At 34.2% G+C, this 24,103-nt stretch overlaps 2 protein-coding genes across 11 annotated transcripts in view; both read right to left on the bottom strand.

Moving 5' to 3' along the window:
* Nucleotides 1–1,631: 1,631 nt before the first annotated feature.
* LOC133323634 (saccharopine dehydrogenase-like oxidoreductase) lies at nucleotides 1,632–2,934 on the bottom strand. The gene has a single exon (XM_061532548.1). The coding sequence runs from the start codon at nucleotides 2,932–2,934 to the stop codon at nucleotides 1,654–1,656; it is 1,281 nt and encodes a 426-aa protein (XP_061388532.1). The 3' UTR covers nucleotides 1,632–1,653.
* A 4,516-nt stretch (nucleotides 2,935–7,450) lies between these two features.
* LOC133323636 (JNK-interacting protein 3) overlaps nucleotides 7,451–24,103 on the bottom strand; it is a 33,615-nt gene continuing 16,962 nt past the window's right edge. For 2 of the 10 annotated variants that reach the window (XM_061532552.1, XM_061532550.1), the window contains 14 exons: nucleotides 21,344–21,580; nucleotides 21,131–21,286; nucleotides 20,905–21,062; nucleotides 20,600–20,841; nucleotides 18,894–18,998; nucleotides 18,488–18,523; nucleotides 17,869–17,886; nucleotides 14,715–14,772; nucleotides 14,462–14,640; nucleotides 14,156–14,381; nucleotides 12,433–14,094; nucleotides 12,129–12,337; nucleotides 11,724–11,918; nucleotides 7,454–7,557 (listed from right to left, as the gene is read on the bottom strand). In XM_061532552.1, the coding sequence (XP_061388536.1) occupies nucleotides 7,454–7,557; nucleotides 11,724–11,918; nucleotides 12,129–12,337; nucleotides 12,433–14,094; nucleotides 14,156–14,381; nucleotides 14,462–14,640; nucleotides 14,715–14,772; nucleotides 17,869–17,886; nucleotides 18,488–18,523; nucleotides 18,894–18,998; nucleotides 20,600–20,841; nucleotides 20,905–21,062; nucleotides 21,131–21,286; nucleotides 21,344–21,580 (3,585 nt within the window). Of the gene's footprint in view, nucleotides 7,558–11,491; nucleotides 11,563–11,723; nucleotides 11,919–12,128; nucleotides 12,338–12,432; nucleotides 14,095–14,155; nucleotides 14,382–14,461; nucleotides 14,641–14,714; nucleotides 14,773–17,868; nucleotides 17,887–18,487; nucleotides 18,524–18,893; nucleotides 18,999–20,599; nucleotides 20,842–20,904; nucleotides 21,063–21,130; nucleotides 21,287–21,343; nucleotides 21,581–24,103 lie in introns of those variants that run through there. The other 8 variants (XM_061532554.1, XM_061532551.1, XM_061532553.1 and 5 more) reach the window with 7 other exon arrangements.

Here is a 24,103-nt window from a genome sequence, read left to right on the forward strand (position 1 = left end):
TCCCCTTAATCCAAAACTATTCAATATAACTGTATTATAATTGATTCTTAGAAGTCAGGTTCAGATATGGAGAAATTTTCGCAATATCTCTTAAAATATATTTTATTTTTAGTATAATTTTCGAAGCCAGTTTTTTTATTTCCTCAATGGAATTGTTGTCCGTCTTTTCGTTTGAGATTTTCATCCACTTATAGACTGTGACGTTCGCGTATATCGATCGATCACATCAGTCTATTGTCTGAGAACATTGTATTGCAATTTATACAACCAGAGGTTATCATTTCTTAAGTGGAAGCAAACATAAAAACGAAAATCAAGCTTGATTTTTGTCCACATGTTATGTTGTCATTTGTATATTTACAAGGTGTATTTAATAAGGTGTAACTGACAATCATATGGTTTCAAACTTTTTTCTTTTTTGTTTGTAAAGTAAATTGTCAAAAACATTTTCAAATAACATTTCGATTTCAAAAATGGTCTTTAAATTTAGGCTTTCCTAATAATAAAAATTCAAGAAGACTACATTCATAGAGGCGGACGGAAAGGAAATCTAGTATTAAATCAGTTATAACCCCGTTCGCCGATTGGTTCACATATTTTATGTTGTGTGGAAATCTGTCCATAAATCCCAGCTACTCATAAAATCGAGGAGATTATGTTAGCCTATATTGGAATCGGCCCCTTGGTGCTTGTCACAATCCTAGGCGGAGGTTAAATACGCCTATAGAAAGATTTTATACGGTCAACACAACTTCCACGATTTAGTCTTTGACCGGGGATTTATGTTCTGCAATTTTCTTTAAGAAGGCAAGATTTGAAGCCACTCCATAGAAAAAATAGATTGTAATTCACAATATAAACAACATCACAAGGAACCATGGACAGCATGTGGGAAACCTAAAAATAATCGCGACCAGGTCTTAAATTTTATTTTTTACTGACCTAAAACCGCTAATAACCCAAAAATACACAAATTCATTAATTATTTCTCAAAGAATAGTTCTTGACAAAAATAAATTAATAATTGTTTTTGTTTATTCTTGTCAAAAACTTATTGTCAGCATGACAATTTAATTTCTATAACAACAATGTTGTTTTTGTAAAATATTTGTTGTTGTATCTGATGCATACACCTTATTAAATACACCTTGTATATTTAATTATTTTCACCTAAATTTCAAACTTGACACATGTTTTACTATTTATATGTGTTGTGAATCGGATTGAATGACGAAATGTACGGATACTTTCTAATTTGTTTATTTATCTTTCCGGCTGACTTTAACATTTGAAATTGCAATAACGTACGAAATATTGTGCTCTGTTATTTTTAGTCTTTATTAGTCAAAAACATAAAATCATAAAATTTCATTCATAATTCCATGTTAGGCATTAGTACCTATATATTTTTAAATATATTATATTAGTTCACATTTCTTTGTTTTTCTTATATATAAAAAGAATAATGCGGTTTTTTTATTTTTAAATGTATAAGACACTATTTTCTAGAATTATCACCACTTCACAATCCAAATAATTAGTTTTTCTTCTGTATTTCAATGCCCGGGGACGTGTACGGGTTAATTATTCATCGGGCCTCATTCAAATCACATGTAAAATATGTTCTTTACAAAAAATAATTTTTTTTGTAATTCACTTGTTTGCCAATATTTCAAATTTCATGCCATGGTCATGCTTCTCCAATTCACTTATCAAACTGGTTTTGGCAAAAGCAGCGCCGGGTGGTAAAACTCCACCTGTGCCAGGCATTTTATCGTTTTCCTTCAAAATTGTTTTGGCTGTAGACAGTAAGGCAACACATGTGGCACCATAGCCTGGATTTGGACCCGACACTCTAACCATCAACGATTTTGTTGGTGCGCCACTTGGAGGATTGTTGTTATCGGTTTTGGGCCAACCTAATGCTTTCATTGTCATTGCAAAATAAGTTCGTTCCATGGCAGCTTCAGATGGACCTTCGTGCGACACAAACCCGAAAGAAAACAGTCTTGGATATTTCAATAGGAGACGGCGCCCTAATGAGAATTTTGCCAATAGGCCAAAAGACACAGCCGCCAGGGCCACTAAACATGCTGTAACATATGATCCGAATGCAACGTATGCATGCATCTGAACTGGTCTCTTCTTCTCTTGTTCATATATGAAACGTTGCGAACGCATAACAACCGAGCGATCAGAACCCGGGAATGGTAGACATACACCATTTACAATTTCCGAACGGAAAATTAACGGACGATGCTTGAGCACAGGTTCGAAGCGTGGCATTTTTTCAGAATATAATTTTTGTCGGATTCCACGCAATTCGTTGGCATGAGCCAGACCGTAGACAGCACTTTCCCATGTTCCAAAGTGAATGCCAGCGCCACCACCACTGTTAGAACCACCCTTTGTATAACTTTGCAAGTAGGTTTCCACCGAATTGACAATACCATCGAAGTTCTTTTCAATAAATACAATTCCCATATCGGCAGGTATGGAATCAAAGCCACATGCCGATACAACATACACGTTGCGCTCCTGGGCTTCTCTGTGGTATTTCAATTGCATTGTTTCCATATACTGAGGTTCGCCGCTTACATCCACATGATGAGTACCAGCCTCAATGCAGGCGCGTACAACGGGTTCACCATAGAACCGATAGGGTCCGCAGCAATTTACCAAAACTCGACAACGTTTGGCCATTTCCAACAGTGAACTTTGATCGTCAATATCGGCAATTATAATGGGTGTGTTCTTGAGATTTTTATTTGCCTTGGTTCCCATATCTTCGAGGACGGCTTCCAGTTTCTTGCGATTACGGCCAGCAATACCCCATTTTAAATCGGCCAACACGGAAACAGCTTCAAATACTGTATATTTACCGGTAAATCCCGATGCGCCAAAAATAATAACATCCAAACGTTCGGCAGCCATTATGTGTTCCGTTTCAATAGCAACTCTTTAGTTCACTTCTTTGCCACCGTACGTACTTCTATTATCTACAAGTAAAAAAAAATACAATAAATGTCAATGAAACCTTATTCTCACATTCTTATCTCAAAATAGAAGCAACGACAACGAAATACTCAACACAACCTATCACACTCTTACTTTGGCAAGTATTAAAAGATTGGATTCATTCGGTTGTCGGAAATGACCTTTGTCTCAAACCCCAAAAAATCAATGTGCGATGACTTAATACATTGCCAAATAAAGTGAATGAAGTCTCATTATTGATTTTGATATTAGATATTTATTATATTTCATATTTACTCACATCTTTCACAAAAATATTACAAAGTCCCGAAGATTCCAATACTTCTAGGGGTAACGCCCAATTCCAATAATTGATTGTTTATTTTTGAATAATAAAAAATGCAAATAAGAAATGCACTACCGGCAATAATAATATGGACTGTAAATAAGTATTACTACATTCAGCCTTGCCATACTATTGGCCCAAACAAATTCTATCGGAAAGAATTTGCAATGTTATCGACCAGCAGACGCGCCATACGACACTGTGTCATGGTAGAGCTTTACCTAAACACCTATCAGCCGCTTTGCGTTGTGTTTTATATTAAAAAAACAACGGATTTTTATTTCCGTTTTGAATTCGAAAGATAACGAAATATGTATATTTTTCAAAAATGAATTGAATAATAGAACACTTTTTATAAATTCGTTATACATTTATTATATATATGTATATATTTCTGTAATTAAAAAAATCTTTTTTTATGAATATTTTTTTACAACTTGTTTTGTGTTTGAAAAAATATTTTTTTACTTATTATTTATTTACTTTGAAAAAATATATTACTTAACTGTTTGGTTGTTATTGTTGCAGTTATGTTCAAGCATTGTTTGGATCTATCCCAATATAAAAGTTGCGGTTACTTCTAAAAGTTACAATCTCCCGTGAAATATATATTTGTTCGATAGGCTTCTTGATCTATTATATCTTGCACACCACACGTTCCACATTTTTTATGTTAAAACAAAAATAAACCTTTCTGGAAAATTTTCCGCAATTTTTATAAAAAGAATTGCGGATATTATCTATGTTTTAAAAATAATAACAAATATCCCGTGAAATATATTAAACATTTTTAAGAGAAATTTTGCCCACCATTGTTCTTGATCTATTACATCTTTGGACCACACTCTAGATTATGCAAATCCTTTCTGACGCGCCTGAGTGTGGTAGTTTTATCCACCAAATGCTGGTTAGAGATATCCTAACCTCTTTCAAAGATTGTCGTAAGGGAAAGATCTTCGTCTCCTCAAGTGGATTATCCGCTAGGGTCATGAAGAGGCACTCTGTTGCAGCAGTTCGCAATTGTGGCATTGGAGATTTCACCTAGTTTCAGTTGTTTATATTTACTGCATATGTCAGAAGAGCTTATCAACCTACTCGCCAATATCGACTATAATTTAATTTTGAGTCCCATTCAGCACTTTTGTTCTCATATAGTACGTATTTCCAAAACTATCTCCATATCATAACACTACGCATCAATTCTGACTGCAATAAAAATCTAGCTTTTTTACTAAATTTGATTGATCCAAAACGAATTTCAAATTTAATGATTCGAACTCTATAGGTTCACCCAAATCCGAATTTTAAAAATGTTGTACACTTAAGTACACATTAATATAAATTTCCATAACTACGTATCTCAACAATCCAACAGAAATAATTTTTCCCAATTTCATAATTTTATTATAGAAAATATTTTCATTGTTACGGAGAAATCTAAATTTCAGAAGCTACTTACCACAAATACAAAAAATCAATCATCAGTAAAATATTTACTGGAAAAAACTCAATACTGAGGCAAATTAATTTTTATTTCGAATCGTTCATTTATATATTTTTTTCGTTATATTATTATTCTTTTTTTATTTACGACAATAAGTAACTATTTATATGTGTGTTTTCCTTTACTTTTGTTTTATCATCAATACTTATTTCGGTTTTATTTTTATTAAAAAAAAAAAAAACATTTTATGTTGTAATATTTACAAAACAAAAATATGATCTTATAAAAAATATTGCATATATATTTGTTTTCCAATACTTGACCTAAAGGCATAATAATGTGTTATATAGATAAAAAAAATTAAAGGTAAATAAAAAAGAGAGAGAGAGAAAAGATATTAAAATACAATTTAACTAGAAATATTTTCATCTTTTGAACTGATTACTAATTTATAAGAATCATTGAAATTCTATGAACATTCAATACCGAATAATATTCAATATCACTCGTGTCCCTCCACAGCCATGTTTAGAAAATGAATACTTTTCAAATTGTTTAGTTTTCCTTGCGACTAAATGTGTACAAATATGTTCAGCCTAGTCGATCTATAATACGTGGTAAAAACTTTGACTTGTGCAATTTCTACAAGCTCGTTCACAATAGATTGATACCTCCTTATCCTCTTTCAAACATCAATTGCTTCAGTTCCTTGGTGACTGAGCACGGATACAGACTAGTAAAAAAATAAGTTCTCGGGTTAGTAAAGGATTTTGAATCTTTACATCTTCACAAGAAAAAAATCCCAGCCGAACTTTGAGTCAATTCCCTCATGTTAAAAGATGGTATCGAAGTTTCACACTTTTGATAAAAATTTATCATCAACGATAAATAGCGTAGCCGGAAAGTCTTTTTTTAACGTTTATCGGAACCAACAAACCATTACTTTCGAAAACTACACTTGACTTACCAAAATATCTAAGCTAAGTGAGTAACGCATAAAAATACATATCAAATAAGTAATTCTATCTGATCAAGGAAAAAGTTTTTGAGGAACTTTAAAAGAAATAATGGACATGGATCTATTTGCGATATATCAACTCGTATAAGGGCGACTTCTATCGGAACGAACGAAAGGTTACATCCAATACAGCTTAAAAGATTAGTGTAAGAATTTTCACCCAGTCTTGACCCTGAAATGTTTGATTTCATCATCTAGAGCGTCGTTAGATTAGAGTGTATCTGGGACAAAGACTATTGACTTATTCTCCATCACAAAGTTCATCGATAAAATCTGATGCTTTTGCGTATCCGTCTCGTCTCAATTTGGTAAGTTTTTACCAAATCTAAATCTTTTTGATCCTCGGAAGAGTCTCAAAAAGTCTAATAGAAGGAAGTTGGGCCCTCTTCCTACTTCTCTGCGACACCATTAAGTCTTAAATTCAAACAAACCAATGTTGTTGTTGTAGCAGCCCTATTGCTTTTACACAATGGGCTGAGGATCGTAGACCTCTCTGTCGTGGAAACGAACAGAGGGGTCTACAACAAACCAATGTAAACCCTTTTAATAATTGAGAAATTTATCGATTTTCTTGGGAGATTTTAATTTAAAATAAAAACTTACAAACAAATTTAACAAATTATTTTAAAACAATAAAATCTATATATTTTTTTGTTGTTAATTGTTTTCGTATAACTAAATTAAATGAGAAAATAATATACAGTGATTTTCAAATTATATATACAGAGGTAAATTTAGATTAAAAAAAAAATAAAATAAACATAGAAAATAATATAACCTTTTTTAAAAGAAACTAATTAAAACAAAGGAATATAGTGATGCATAAAGAAAGATATGAGAAGGTTAAAAAAGAAATATTAGTTGGGATTTTGATTTGTTATAAGTGAGTTGTTTTTTGTTTAGAAAGATTCAAAATATTAATTTATATATTTTCTTGCTAACTGCATGTTTTCATTAATAATGTATCTTTATGTTTTGTTATTAATTTAAATTGTGGTTTATTTAATAAATTATTTGTTGTTTGTTTTCTATGGTTTTACTTCTTCTTCATCTTTTTGGGGAGGTTACAATATCACTTGTCTACATAATATGTAATTTAAATATATGTATGTATAAATATAAATATTTATGTAATAATTATCTCCATTGTTTGTTGTTGCTTTTGTTGTCTTTTCCTAATATGTTTCAAAGTATATTATTTTCTTTTTGTTTGTCTTGTATGTATAAAGCTTTAATTTCATATTTAAAAACAAAGCTCAAAACATAACACTTAATCGAAAATAAAATTTGAATGCCTTAATTATTTAATTTTCATATTTAGAAAAAATATTATTTTTTAAAAGCTCTATCCTTCTTATCTAGTCCTTTGCTTCATGCGTTTGCTACTTAAAATGTTTACTTTACTTTGTTTTGGTGATGGTGTTATGGTATGATTCTACTATTATTTAGTTTTTTTGTTTCTGTTTTCATTTTAATTGTATGAATACAATTTAAATTTATCTATAATAATTTTCATTTGTTGTATACAAAATATATATAAAACATAAATTATTAATAATTATATAATTAAAATATATTAGTGATTAGGATGAGAAGGGGGGTTGGTTTGTTTAGTTATGAAAGAAAGAAAAAAACAACTTTAGTGTCTTAAACAACAATTGCATGCATTTTAACGTTGACTAACATGCCACACAATCAAATAACTTTTGTCACCGCGATTTTCGATTGTCTGATTCTGCTCCAAATTAATGCTCTTCTCCATATCATTGTCATCTAGAAGAAAAATAAATAAATTCAAGATTACTAAAGCAATAAATAACTTAATTTTAGTTAATATTGTGAAATGGTGCAAACAAAAAAGCTCTGTTATTTGTTAATATATGCAAAAATTGTGTGTACACTTAGTTTATACAACTTGCCATATTGTGTGTAAATTTGATTAAAATACAGATGTAGCATCTTTAAGACGTTTTTATTAAAACAATCATATTAAAATTGCAAACTAAACATTTAAAAAAGTGCAATCACATTGCATAAACTACAAGCCAATTGTCAAGTCCCTAAATGGTTTACGCAGATAAAGAATAAGATTGGCATATAAGAAAAATTGGTTGCGGGTCGAAAAAATTTTAAACCGAGAGCGCTGTTTAAAGTTGATCCTCTCCCCTATACATCTGGACCTAATTTAGCAACCATGGTATATACCATTTGGTATGCTGCAAGCACAGTGCGCTGATCACAATTTTATCTCGTGTATATGGAACAGTCGTAGGCTCCTTGGTGCACCATTTACATAAAATCGGACGAAATTATCTAAATCTAAACGGATTAAATGTCCACAGACTTTAAACTGGACTTAATTGAGTATGCTGTGCAAGATTTTTTTTCAGAGATTGTTTTGGAGATTGGTGCACCATTTAGATAAAATCGGACGGAACTATATATGGGAGGTATATTTAAGTCCGAACCGATTTCCACAAAACTTCGCAACCGTGGTATATACCATTTGGTATGCTGCAGCACAGTGTGCTGATCACAATTTTATCTCGTGTATATGGAACAGTCGTAGGCTCCTCGGTGCACCATTTACATAAAATCGGACGAAACTATCTAAATCTAAACTGATTTAAAAAAATCCACATACATTAAACTGGACTTAACTCAGAACGCTGTGCAAGACTTTGTTTCAGTCGGACAATTTTTGGGAGATTGGTGCCCCATTTAGATAAAATCGGACGGAACTATATATGGGGGGTATATTTAAATCTAAACCGATTTCCACAAAATTTTGTCTTGATCGGACAAATATTGGGTGGACCATTTACATAAAATCGGACGAGCCATATCTAAATCTGAAACGATTTTAACTAAACTTCACGGACATCAAACTGGACTTAAGGGGACCCCTCCATTCTCGGGGTCAAAATTTTTTTTTGATATAATTCGAATCTACACTGATTAAAGAATGTCTCTACAAAATTTCAAGTGAAAATCTCAAGAACTCTTGAAGATATAGCCGATTTATTGTGTCAGCATCAAGTGACGGCTGAAGGGCTTCTCAAACTTTAAGGGAACCCCCCCCCCCATTCTCGATTTTATTTTTTCAAGATTTTCAATGGGCTGGTAAATCTATACCAATGCTTGTTAAGGTTTGTAACTTTGCACATATATAATTGAAGATTTAAAAGAGAAGAAAAATAATTTACAAAAAAATTTTGTTATTGTTTTGTTGTTGTTTTTTGTAATTTAAGAAAAGTCCTTATTTTTGATGGCGGGCATGATAACTCCTCACTGGAACATCGGAATCCGAAAATTCCAACGGTGTTAGAAAGAGTACATGTCTTTCTAACATTTTTTCTAAACATTTTTTTGCGAATGGCGGGCACGATAACTCAAAAACTAATAATCCAATCGGTTCCAAATTTTGCAACGTTTCTCTGGGAGTGTATAGCTCTCGTATGAACTAGGATAAAGCCAATCGGTGAAGAGCTTCCTTATTTTTTAACTTGGTTTTTGGTAAAAAATCGGCGATTTTCCAAAAATATTTTTTCAAAGGTCCACCATTTTGTTAATTTTAGAGCGAAGTCAATAATCCTAGTTCATACGAGAGCCAGACATGTACTCTTTCTAACACCGTTTAAATTTTCGGATTCCGATGTTCCAGTGAGGAGTTATCATCCCCGCCATCAAAAATAAGGACTTTTCTTTAATTACAAAAAACAACAACAAAAATTATTTGTAAATTATTTTTCTTCTCTTTTAAATCTTCAATTATATATGTGCAAAGTTACAAACCTTAACAAGCATTTGTATTCATTTACCAGCCCATTGAAAATCTTGAAAAATTAAAATCGAGAATGGGTGGGGTCCCCTTAAGCCAGTACGCTGTGCAAAATGTTGATTGGATGGGACAAGTATTGGGAGTTTGGTGCATCATTTACCAAAAATCTTACGAAAATATATATGGGAGCTATATCTAAATCTGAACCGATTTTCTCCAATTTCAATCGGTTTGGTCCTTGGACCAAATAAGTAAGCTGTGACAAATTTCATTCAAATCGGATCATAAATGCGACCTGTACTTCATGGACGGACGGACGGACGGACAGGCGGGTATGCATAAATCGACTCAGCAAGTGATTCTATGTATATTCTCAAAAGGTACCATGGGTCTATCGCGATTCATTTTGCCTGTTACAAACATATGCCTGTATTTATCCGAGTGTTCTGTCCGTGATGTATTCGCATGTTCTCAGAAAGAAGGTATATTTGTCCAATGAAGAAGAGATCGGCTAAATAAAGAAAAGTCCTTCTTTTTGACGGCGGCATGATTTCCGGCCACTGGGATATCCGAATCTCAAAATTTCAACGAAATTAGGCTCTGGTAGAGATGGGCAGTGGGTAAATACCCGGTAAATTGGGTAAATTTGCGGGTATTCATTTGGGAATCGGTAATACGTCTTACACCCTATTTCCGGGTCTCTGTTATCAAATCGATTTAAAATGAATAGTTTTACAATGCTTTAAAGACGTGGGTAAGACGCGTCTCTCTGGCTTTCCTCTTCATTGCAACTTATGCAGCTCATCTCGAAAGAGAAATTTAATGGAAACCAATTTATTCCTGTTTAGCGTTTTCGTTGTAAAATTGACACGGGGTTACCCTAAATTAATGTATACGAATACTTTTTTGTAGCATATGGTAGCCAAACGCTTTTTTTCCGCTGAAAAAATTTCTGAGCGTGGAAAATATATCGAGAAAATAAAGTAAACTCTCCGAAAATTCGATGGTATTAATAATCAAAATTTTGTGTTCGTTGGTTTTATACATTTCTAGGCTAAGGGTATTATGGATGCGTCGCTCTAGAAATAAAGAATCATGTGTATGTACAAAATATGTCCGGTAAAAAATAACTGTCTTTTAAATTATAATACACAAATGTTTAATTTTGTTTTGATATTCATATAATCTGCGCATATTTGGTAGTTGGATTGTAATAGAAATTTTAAAATAATAAGAGTTTACCAAAGCGTGAAAGAACTAAGACATCTAGTGAATAATACCAAAACCAAAATAATTTATTTTTTTATAAAAACATAACATCTCTTTAATAAGTGTCCTTCAACGAGTGTTTAGCCAAATTGATAATTGTGTAAAATAATAAGAAAACCAACAAGTGTAAAAAAAAGTACGAAACTGCAAATTATACCGAAAAGCCAATGTGTTGACCCAAAAACGCATAGAAACATAGTGCAAAATTTTAACGCGAAAAACACCAATTTCTTGAAATGTTGCATCGTACATAAAAAAAACAAAAAATATATATAAACCTTTTTATTCGCGATTTTGCAATTTTCAGATAATATCAGGTCACATAATACTGCTTTATTTCGAATTGATATTTTTCCAATCATTTTCTATATAATACAACAATTAAATGAAGACGACACATAAATATTGGCGCTAATATGGCGTTATAATGTGAGAGACCCATAGTTTTTCAAGATCATAGGCCATCGTTGCATTCAGAATTAGATTAACGGGTTCAAATAGTAGTTGTAAACAACAAACTATAAATTAAATGTTCTAAACAAATGAAGAAATAAAACGTTAGTTTAGATTTTTGCCGCATTCAATATTACAACAAAGAATTAAAAAAAAAACAATAAACAGAAAACAGAAACAAAATAATAAAAATAAGAGAATTTCTTACGAATCAACTTTCCAAACTATCAAATGCGCAGCATTATCACTAGCATCAGTTATAGATCTTTCTTGTCCTGTGATAAGAACAACAAAATAAATATATTTAAATTGTAAGAAACAAAAATGTAATATTTGAAACCAGACCAAAGTATTCCAGCTAAATACTACTTCTATATAGGCCACTACATACGTACAAACAATTTTATATAAATTGATTTTAGAGCTAGGTACTTACTTATGCGAAAATCAATATAACCTTCACCGCCACACATTACCAACATATCGGGCCGTTTGTTAGTAAATTGTAATTGAGCGCTGTTATTTTGTCGCAATGGTACGGACACAAAGAACTTAACTGCATCCCGATGTCCATGGAAGGACAATTGAGCATTTGCCATACAGCATGTTGGCAATTGAGTACTGGGATCGCCTGCAAAAGGGAGAAGGGAATATTAATAGGTTAATTATTGCTGGTACCACTAAGAGGAAAACCCCTGATGAATTCTGCCAAATTTACAAAATTCTGCATATGAAAGTGCAGAGGTATTTGAGCCCCTCCCACAACACCAAATTCTATCAAAATAATTAGCTATTTGTTGCTCAGTTTTTATCCCCTCTAATAAGTCACTAAATACCTTACCTTGACCCTCCGACAAAGGTACAGAAATAATAACGCCATTACTTGTGCCTATCCAGAGGCGATTACACGAGACCATTAAGGCCGTTATGCGTACAAAGGAGAAACCCAATTTTCCAGTACCCAACATTTTTGAAACATACGGTTCAATGTCAACATCTTGTTTGTGTTCAAATGTGTAGGTATTATACAGGCGTAATGTGGAATCCAGTCTATCGAAAACAAAAAATAAATATAACAACATTAATATAAAACTCTCATATAAAAACCTAGAGCAAATAACATTTTCAAATTGTTTTCTTGTTACCTTATCGATACCCACACACCAGCACCTGTTGCCGCCATCTGTCGTACTTGGCTCTCTTTGCGCGGATGAGCATCCAGCGAATGGATGACATTCAATGAAATCGGATCGACAATAAATATCTTATTGCGATGAGCGGCCCATATGCGTTCGCCAGCCACACAGAGGCAACGTATCGAATGATTACGGTCACCTAGCGTAACTAGATGATAACTATTCAGATCCCATTGGCCGTCTGTTTGGCGACGGAACACGGCTAATTGTGCATTTGCAAGGGCCACCACGACCCGTGATTCAACATGAACTATCGCTAGGACGGCATCCGGCAAGTGAACTTTATGCAAGCATTCATGCCAACGGCCAACAGAACTGTGCACATACAACCAACCGTCCTGGGCACCCATCCACATGGTTGGACCAACCGAACTCATGGCATCCTCCTGGCGATCCTTTGTTCCCAATATGGGATTATTTGGTTTTGAGAAAGGTAGCTGTTGGCTTAATGAATTGTTGTTGTTGCTGGTGGCGTTCACCGTAGTGAGCGCATCGCCATTCGTGCTGGCGGCATTATTTGTTTCATTGCGAAGACGTTGTGGAGCACCGGGTATGGGTTGACGTATTTTGATTTCATTAACATTGCCCAAGGGTTCAATGGGTACCGCCGTACCGTTCTGTTCATTGGATTTTTCTGTAGCTTCTTTAGCCTTTTCCTCGACTGGCGTTTCGGCATTCACCTCCAGGACAGGTTCAGCCGAATCTTTGGTATTACTGTTTTTATCCGATTTTGGTTTAACACGTACAAATTCTACTTTGCCGAGACCTTCGGGCCCATCGCCTGGCCTCTCCAGCATTTCGCCAGCCTTTATGACTTCGGAATTTTCCAATAAGGCATAGTCTTTTTCCATGGCACCGGGAACAGAGGCAATGCACAATAAATGGGAGGCACACACCGGGAACACATCTAACACCGATGCCGATTGATTGGCATCGACAACCGTTACAGTACTGGCTGCATGCGTGCTGGTACATATCCAGACATAGGGAGTCAGTTGTGTCTCCGGTTCTAAATGTTCAAGGCTGGCTCGAGTAATTTGTCGATCTAATGCCTCAGCCGAATGTTCAGCGGAGGGACTAGTTATTTCGGCAATTTTTGCGGTAGAACGAGGAGCAAACGGTGAATTACTTGGTATAATACACTGGCCATTTTTGAAGAAACCACCATTAAGATTAACACCAGCTGCACAAAATACTTTCATGTGCGGCGATGCCTCGGCCAAGGGATTGCAATAGACTGGCACTGGTACACCACCAGAATGTCGTGTTTGGGGTTCCTTTTCTGTTTTATTCACTGGCAGACTCCAGCCGTATGCATGTAAGCGGCCATCTTCTTTTTGGACATGAGCTCGCAGCTGGCGATATTGTTCATGACGTCTGGCTCTGGCCCGTTCCGACGTACCCTCTTCGGTGTAATCTTTGTTGGGCAAAGCATTGGCTAGGCCAGCGCTTGCCGGGTGTGGTAGGGGACCATCGCGACCGCCAGTTATGGCAAGGCGACTGTCGCTATTTCGACTGGGGGATCCATGGGAGTGGGATGGGCTTGAGTAACGAAAAATAGGTCCACCCCCTTGGCCATCGCTGACACGTTCTGGTGGGCGATTAGAGGGGCTGCAAAGGGAAAGAAGGTTAATAGAATGCAATTGCGCATCAAAACATAATTACAACTTACGTAAAAAGATTACTAAAATACTTCCAAATGCTTTGCTTTGATTTCTTATCTAAATTATCTACGGTACGTGATGCCCTTAGAATTTCGGTTAGACGCACAGCCTCTTGCAGTTCCATTAAACGTTCCTTGTACTGGTTACGTTCCATGAGTACCATGGCCATTTCGACACGTGTAAAACGTTTACGTTGGGCCAAGGGCACATCATTCTCGTCTTGGTCATTGTCGGCTGCAACAAAGGAAAAAGAATAATAAAAATTGTATTTAAAAGTGATTGGGCAAGTCAAGTATTCGATGCTCTCTACGTACATTGTTGCTTAACCTGTTCTTTGGTCTTTTTCAATTCTTCCTCCAATTCTTGGACTTTGGTACGTAATTTGTTCCTTGACTGTTGCATGGCATTCAATTCTTCACGTAAGATTTCAATTTCGCCGGTTAATTCATCAACTCGGGCTATCAAATCATCTTTGACAATGTTAAGAGCGTTCCTGTGCGAAGAAAAATGAAAGATAAGCGGAAATAGGTTAATATGTGTTGCAACAATATGAATGATTTTGCATACTTAGTAGCCAAGAGCTCATTGTTCTCCATGATGAGATTCTCCACCTCTTTGCCCATGCCTGAAAAACAATAGAATAGAAATTAATTTTAAATTTAAACGGTCAATTTGTTGCTGTTTTATTTTTTCGAATTCTACTACACAAAGAAATGTTCTACATTTAGCAACAATGAAATCAATTACTAGGAAAAAATGAGGGGTTAATAAGAAAAATGTGTTTGTTTTAAATGTTACATAATTTACAACCATAACCAAAATAAAGAAAATATAAAATATATACTTAGGTACAAATTAAAGAAAATAGTATAGAAAATGTTGTTATAAAAATATATATTATCTAAATATGGATCGGGGTTAACTGGAAAGAGAATGTTCTATTTTACCTGGCAAAATATATAAAGAAAATTCTAATTGAAAGCGAATCCTTTGACCGTAGGGGGTGTCCCACTTCAAAGTTAATCGAATGTTGTTTAAAAACAATTATTATGAACCCTTTTTGGACCACTGTTGCCTATAGGCAACTAGTATATATATTGGATAACATATCAAAAGAAAAATCTAAACAAAATTTGCTGAAGTTATACGCTTTTCAATACATAGTTGAGAACAAAATTATGCTTGATTCTTGTAAAAATAGTTCCAAGAATAATTTAAAAATATGTTTCGTCGATATTCCCTTTGCATTTATTGATATTGGGCTTTTAATTTTCAGAAATAATGTACTCGAATGCAAGGAAGGAAGCGGTGTCAAATTTTGTTCATATCCTTTTTAGGATAGTTGCATTAAATATGTGCACAGAAAATAGTTCTAGGGTCGCGTTAAAAGGGTTAAATGTTTTTTATTTATATGCACCGAATTCAATTGAGAAGAGAATGTCTTAGTTTGCACGAAAAGGTGCATGAAGATTCAAAATAAAATGAAAATTTATCTGCTGACCGACCATAGGGGGACCGGAAAATCAATTTCAAAGTCGATCGATTTCGTTATTACATTCTAAGCTAACATCAAGGCAAATATTTACGCTGACGTCCAAAGAATTAATTGACCGTTTTACTAATTACAATATCCGATCAAGAAATACTTTGCCAAGGCAGCGACAAATATTGCCATCAGTACAGCATGAAAAATGAAACGACAATACATGGTTTTATGAAATTTTCAAAATCTTTCTTCTCATTATCGAGCGACTGGGCCTGGTCGAACTTTTTATACCTTTCATAATGAGGTTGGCATTCAAAATATATAAAATTAATGGGACTTCCTGGTATTGGATCCTTAAATTCCGAAAATACCGAAAACGGACGTCGATATTGATAATTTTTGGTAGCCAGATTTGATAAGCAATAAGAATATAAAATACAAAATAAAATCCAATTTTATTGATAAACGTGTTCAAAATCCCCAAAATACCGAATATTGGGGGGTACCGTTATATGGGAGCTACCCTGAAACTTGGATCAATATAATAATAAATTATGATAGGAGAGATTTGAAACCCAATGAGAATGTAGAATATCAAATTACAACAAATTTGTTTTTATTACATTCTCTTTCAAGATGAGCTACATGATCGGAGTTGCAATGAAAAGGAAAGCCGTTCGGCGTTGGTTAAGCGGCTCATCAGGCATATTGGGCAATGTGGCTTACAAATGTCGTTACTTGATAAGTTGTATTTATGTCGAATATTGTTGTGAAATTGCATTTACGAATTAAATTCAACCGTGTCATGGTTCGGACATTTGGCATCACACCAGAACATTCCTTTTCAGAGCAGATGTTTCTTTTAGTGACGGACTTTTTTCCATACAGACTACAATATTTTTCTTCAATGTTATACAACTGCATATTGTGCAACCTTAGGAAGATAAGGAACCTTAGGAAATTTGGTTGATAGACGTTTCCAAAATCCCAAAATATGGGGTCTACCCTGAAACATAAGTCACTATTAATAATTGCTGATAGTGAGAATTGACACCCGATGAGAATACAAAGTAGATAAACGTATCCAAACTACCGAATATTGGGGATTAATGTTATATGGGGTCTACCCTGAAATTTAAATCAATAATAATCATTTTTATTACCGAGGTGTGTTATACAATGATAACCCAAAATACTAAATTACAGTCAATTCGGTTGAAAAGCGTGCCCAATATACCGAATATTCGGGGATAACGTTATATTGGGACTACACTAAAACATAAACCGATATATCCCATTAGCAATACCAATCATCCTAGTGGTACTAGCAAAATCTTTGCAAAATTTCAGAGTTCTATCATAAATATTGCAACCTCTATCGTGATTTCTACAGACGGGCATGGCTAAATCGACATAGAATTTTTTTCCGATCAAATATATATGTATATATATATTTACTTTATTGGGTTTCCGGTAAATATCTCGAGGTGTTCCAAAATGGAATGGCAAATTTTATATAAACTCCACCTTATGGTTTAGGATATACAAAGCTTTATTAAAGTGTCGGGGCTCCCAAACCCGGTAAAGCAACTATAAGAAAATAACATGGCAGAGTCAATAAAAGGAAAGGTGATACGTTCCCATTAGAATCAGCCTATTCCAAATATAATACTCTTAACAGCACTACATTATCCTCGATGAAAAGGTGCTCGTAATTAGAATACAATAAAGAAATCTGAATATGAAAAAATGTTACAAAGAAAAAGAATACCAACACCATACAAAAAACCTACTACGTTTTTTTAAAGTATACAACAATAAATACAATATTTTCATTTGAAATTCAAAGTAAATAAGTGTATGTATAATTCTGAGTAATTATCCGATATGAAATGATATGCTAATATAAAAATTAGAAAAAATTGCCGAAAGGATGCAATGTGTCGTGTGGTTTGAATAAGAGGCGATTGAACCATCCTGATCTTAGCCGTCATTAAACCACTAACGTTTGTCAATTCATCACATAATGAATGGTATTCGACAATTTCCTGGTCTTAAGAAATAAAAATTGTGATTGAAGCAGATCGTTTTGAATTTCAAATGAAAATACCAAATAATCAATATTACATTAAAATCAAAATAAAGACTAAATTAAACTACAACAAACCACATTACGGCTACTTTGTTACACTACAAAAAAATACATATATTGATATATAAAAAAATACAACTTACCAAAGTAGTTGTCATTAGCTTTTTTAAGATAATTTTGTGTTTATTGGCATGTGTAAAGTAACGACAATATTACAACAAACACATGATGGAAATCCGGAGGACAATGGTAAAACACAGTGGATGTGTGTTTGTTAATGTTTTTGGTGTTTGTTTGATTTTTTTTTTAATTTTAGGACATTTGTTGTTATTGGGATAAAACAACAAGAACAGCATATTTTTTATTTTCATTTTTTTGTTGATATAAAGAAAATGTGAAACAACAAGATATGGGAAAAAAGAAAAAAATATGAGTATTTCTTGCTTTACAAAATGTTTGTTTTATTATTTTTTGTTTGTAACTGGAGGAACTTATTTCTTTTTTAAACACACAAAAATATACATAACAGTTAATAATAAAATATATAACAATAATAATACTTATTATTTGAGAACAATTTGTAGTTTTTGTTAGGAATTTAAAATTCATTGTCGAGTATTAGTGTCGGTCATTTTGTTTCTTATTTTTGGTTTGGGTTGTTTTGATTTGTTTCTTGTCAGAAGTTGATATGTATTATGTTGTGTTTTAAATATTTACACGTAATGTACACAAAGCCATATAAATATGATTCTTGATACCTACCTGAAGAAGCATATTCCCCAGGATGTACCCAGCTCCCTGTTAGCATAGATTGTTTGGTAGCATTGCACATTCAGACAGGAAGTAGGCAGATAGAGAGGCAGTTAGATGCAATATTTGAATATTTATATTGTTGTTGTTGTTGATGATGATGTTTCAATATTTTGTGCGGGTGTTTATATTGCGAGTGTAGTATTTTTTATTGACACAAAGTTATACAAATATACAAAAAGAAAGAGACAAAAGAAAATATATGTATAAGAAAACAACATTGATATAATTTTCAAATCATAATTTTATATAAAAAGAAAACCCTCGCCCCCACATATACAAATTTATTATTGAACTTTTTGTGAGTTATAATTAGGGTAGTTATATATTAAAATTATATATATCTTCCGATACATACCTGTAACAATTTCGTTATCTTCGCTCTCTTCATTATCTTGAAAGGACAGCTCTTGGTATAAGGTATTGGCAGAGCGTTGTTCCTTTTTCGTAGTCGTACGACCAACTGTTTTTGTGTTTATGAAGATTTTTATTTTGAAATATGCAACAAGATAATGTTCGATTTGGAGGATGGTTGGAGAGAATGCATATAGATATTGTTGTTTTGGCAAACACAGTACACATTTACATTTTATGAGAGAGCGAGCGAGCGAATGTTGCCACAAAACACAATGACAGGAAATATTTCAGGACGAGGAACATCATTCAGTTTTTATTTCGTGTTAATTTTTGTTGTGGGTGTAGTTTAGGTAATTGTGTAAAATAAGAACAAAAAAGTAGGATAGTATACGGTTAACACAATATTAAATAGTAGTGGTAGTAGTATCGAGGTTAAATTTATTTTGTATTGGAAATGGAAAATATTATTGTAGATTGATGGTTAGATATGATTATTTTCGAACAAGAACAAAAGATATAATGGAGGCAAATGCAATATTAAATGACAAAAGAAATTAAAAAAAAAATTTCGTTTAAAATGTAAATATGTATTAGTAAAGGAATGCAATAATCTGAAAATTCTTATAAAATGCATAGTTCTATATTGGGAAATAAAGTTCACTGACGCGAAAAACATGTTACTGTAGTAGTTAGCGGTACCCCACAATATTTTTTAATTATATACATAGACCTAAAGGATTCTCCATAATGTCGCAGCACATCAAGTCATAGTGGACGTCATCTCACGAAAGTATCTTGACGTCGTTTAGAGAAGAAGGAAAAATATGTTATTCCAATAGTGATTCTCTCCTATGTTTTTTAATATGGTATTTATCAATAGCATCAATTACTACATCAGGACGAAGTAAGCATTTTATTGTAGAGGGTTTCCCTTATATAATGGGACTTTTATGTGGATAACATGGATATATTCTTCCTGCATATAACCTATCTAAAACACGACTTCGACTTCAATATTTTGTCGAAGATTCTTTTTCACTAGTATACCGTTATATGGAGCAATACCAAAACGTGCAGCGATATTGATAATATTTGGTAGTGAGATTTGACACCCAATGAGAATACAAAATACCAAATTACAGCTAATTCAGTTGAAACCCATGTCCCAAATCCCAAAATACAGAATATTGGGGATATCGTAATATGGGGGCTACCCTTAAAATTGGGTCAATATTAAAACATTATAGTTAGGATGGTATATTCTGTGGGTTCTCCGGTGAGTATTTCGAGATGAATGGCAAATTCAATATACACTTCACCTTATGTTGAAGGCTATATAAATGTACGGCGTTCTGAGGTAAATAGAAAATAAAGTGGTGCGTTCGTATGATACAAGGGAAATTCTGGCGGCTAATTTAATTTAATTTTAATTTCGTCCAATATATTACGGAACTGGATACAGTTCATTTTTAGTACTCTAAGTGCTGTTGGATTGCTTTTCGAGCGTGAAAGAAAAAATTCTAAATTTTAAGCTATCGAAGAGAATACCCCCTAACTACAATGAATTCTTTGCCTCGATTCTTGGCTGTATTATAAATTTTCATAATACTTCGCATTTATGGAACTATGCACTTTGTTTAAAGAAACCCTAAATGAATCTAAATGTTGTAAAAAAAAAAAGAAAATAAGCAAATAATGAATACAAACCGTTAGATGGTATATTTGGCAATGTGGGACTACTATCACTTTGTGGTGAGGTGGCTTGATTTTGTTGCTGCAATGTATCGGTTTCAGCCGCCCTCTCTACCGTCTGTAGATTATCAAATTCATTTTGTAATGATGGTGGTCCGGAATCATCCGAATTGCTGCCAACACTGCAAATTGTTTCGGTATCTAACATGGCGGAATTTTCTAATGATGCGAAACCGAATGATACAGGACCAGATGATCTGGAGAGTAAAATGTAAAAATTAATATGTAAGAACCCTTAATGATTTTATTTGTGTACGTACCTTGCAACTGGATTTAATCTTGCCCGACTCAATTCCAGACGTTCTGATGTTGAGCTCATTTGAGAATGGGTTGAACCCATTAACATTTTGGTACGTTCCATATAATCTACATGATTTTTAAATAGTTCGGTATACCGTTCATGGAGTTTATTGTATTCCTGCAACACAAAATGATAAAATATATTAAAAACATAGTTCCCCAAAAAAGTTTAGCATAAATAATTACCTTTTTTAAATCGGATTCACGTTCCTCCAGACGGCTGGCATGTTCTAAACTATTTTTATGCTTTAATTCTAACATTCGTACTATACTTTCTAGTGACTCCAAGCGACTTGCCAGTTCTTTGTTTTCCTGTTCAGCCAAATCTTCTGATTCCAGCAGCTAAAATAAAAAATGAATTAGCCTTTTAATTTTTTTCTTTATTAATGCAATGCTCACCTTTTGTTCAGCCTGCTTCCTTGCACTTTTCTCCCGTTCATATTGTGTCACCAGCTGTTCATTGTCTTCCCTCAGCAATTCTAATTCAACATCCTGCTCTTGATTTATCCGATATGATGCATCCAGGCATTCTAACACGTTAACCAACAATGGCATTAGATTCTTTACCACATCTTCATCGTAACAGTTTATCATGCGTTCAAACTCTTGATAAATACTTCCGGCCAATTGTTGCACCTGTGGTAAGTGTTTGATAAATATCACCACACACCGAAGAGAGAGAGAGAAAAAAGAAACAAGAAGGCAAACATTTAGGTCCAAGTGCATATATGTACAGTAATCAAGTGTGTCGTTATAGAGATTAGATAATAAATAGAGTGTGTCATTATGTTCAACACGATATGTACATTTACATACACATACACATACTTTCATATAAGGATACATAATAAAGGATATAATTGGTGTAGTATAAAAAGAACTAGCGCTTCTAATACTAATTTCATGGAGTATAACATCTTCAATGAACCACTCAATGAACTAAAAACAGATGTCCAAGAGGGCAGGGCATTCCTAGGGAGGATAGCTCGGCTAATCGGTTTTATTTTGGAAACTAAATAATATTTTAGATTGACCAATATGGGTAAAATTCCAAATATACTGTTCTGATTTACTACTATTTTATGGACTTCGAACAGCTGAATGTTAAACAAACAGTCGTTGGCAGCCTTTGGATATCGACATGACAGAGATACCTTCAGAAAGGAGAAGTGAAAATCGGCAGTTTAAAACTGAACAAATAAAAATTATCGGAGATGCGGCTACTTTATCTATTTACCCCTTGCTTCTAGGGGTCACTTTTGATAGCCCATATAAGAGGTTCGCGCATGCCGCAGATATTTGTGATAAATACTATTCCCAATACTATTCATTGGGCATCTGTGAAGAACAAATAAACAGTTGCGGACAATCAGCGGGTTCAGGTGGAGAGTTTCAAAGTGACCCCTAACGCTTGGTGTCATACGACCTCGTGCCCATCAGCGTTCTACGGTTTGCAGTCAGGGTCCCGACTGTATTAGAACGGAGCCTTGTTGATACCTGGGCGCCTCAACAAGCTTATTCAGGCTTAGCTGCCAAGTCCTTGCCATGGTAAGAGGCTATAGCATGGTCGAGCTCAATCCCTCACATACAGCACATTCTATGGAGCCCCATAAAAAAAAAAAAAAATAGTATGCGACTTTTCGACTGAAGCTGGTGTTGCTGCCTTGGCACCCTCAGTCTCGAACTTTACATGGTCAGATCTCAATGAACCCCCTCAAGTGTTGACGACCCAAGCTACTCCCCTGGACCTCTCTTTTGCTTTATGCCCCACTCTCGACGATTTAAACGAAATCCTGGAGAGGTAGTCGGATCTTCTCGTCAACTTAATAGAGGAAACCGGCTCCTTCCGCCTTAGTCAGGCGAGGTTGAGGATCCGCACACAATCTACACGGGCAGTAGTGATGTCGCGAGATTACTCAGGCAGTTGGATGTCGAAGCGGATACTGGTACGTCGATATGATGGATTGGGGACTCATCCACCAGTAACTGCTAGACAAGCCGATGCCAAGAAAATCGCTGCCAATAAGATGTACCGGAGAGCAGTTAACTACTATAACCGATTCATCGGACGGGACAGCGACTCCATCACGGGAAAGGAGTTCCTTTCCTGAGACTTATAAGCCATCAGTATCCCCCAAGGGCAAACTGAGTACTGAGACGTCTCAGACACCAGCATCCACAAAGACGGAAGGTAGGGACAGTCGAAGTCGGCCCGAAGGAGAGCCCGTAAAAATGTCTCCAAGAAGGCCGATAAGGCACAGCCACCCTCTGTCGAATTGCCAAAGCCGGTACCCAAGCCTGTGACAATTGGGCAGTTGCAGTGGATGCTTTGATTTTACTATTCAGCTGCTTGAAAATAATGGTTTTAGTAAAAAACCAAATCTAAGCCTCTTAGTAAATCGATATTGGAGGAAAGAGAGCCTATACAGATATTCTTGGGACCAGCAAATTTGTGCTCCTAACTATACACATCGATAGGTAGGGTGATCTTTAGGCAATAACTAAAATGAATAAATTTCTGAAATTCCAACAAACTCAAATATTTTGACCACAATATAAGTAAGCGGCCGCTAATATCAGTCAAAGTTTTAAACACAAAACCACATTCATATGAAATCAAAACATTTTTGCTTGTGAATGAAATGAATCAGCAAATTTTTTGACAAGCATCACACATTCGTTATGAATGAAATACGATTTCTATGAATTTGAGTGTTGAAAAAAAAACGATTGCTTACTGATTTTGAGATGCCAGAATGTCTGTCAATATAAAGGGTTATACAAAAATAATTTAATATTTGAAGACCTAAGTTCCATAAAGATTTCGAGTACCCAGCATAAATAGGAAAACAACTTCTTGTATGTGAACTTTGGTTCACATACAAGAAGTCTCAAGAAAAATGTGCTACCCTTTAGAAGGACTTCAGCATTTTCTAGAACTTCTATTAGGAACAAAGAATTCTGAGAATTAGTAAAGTAGGAAATATATTTTGTGTCAAAGGAAACGTTTCCCTCTCTTATTGGGGTTTTCTAATAGCTATTTCGATAGATATCTATAGTCACTACATGAAAAAAATGTATATAAGTCCCAATAAAATAACCCTTTATTCGTTGTTATTTATTTTTTTGTCTGTTTTTCCTCGCCTTTGGAAATAGAAA

The sequence above is a fragment of the Musca vetustissima genome, unplaced genomic scaffold, assembly GCF_032173495.1.
Source record: "Musca vetustissima isolate MV318-11 ecotype Yass unplaced genomic scaffold, APGP_CSIRO_Mvet_v1 utg7861, whole genome shotgun sequence".
Taxonomy (NCBI): Eukaryota; Metazoa; Arthropoda; class Insecta; order Diptera; family Muscidae; genus Musca; species Musca vetustissima.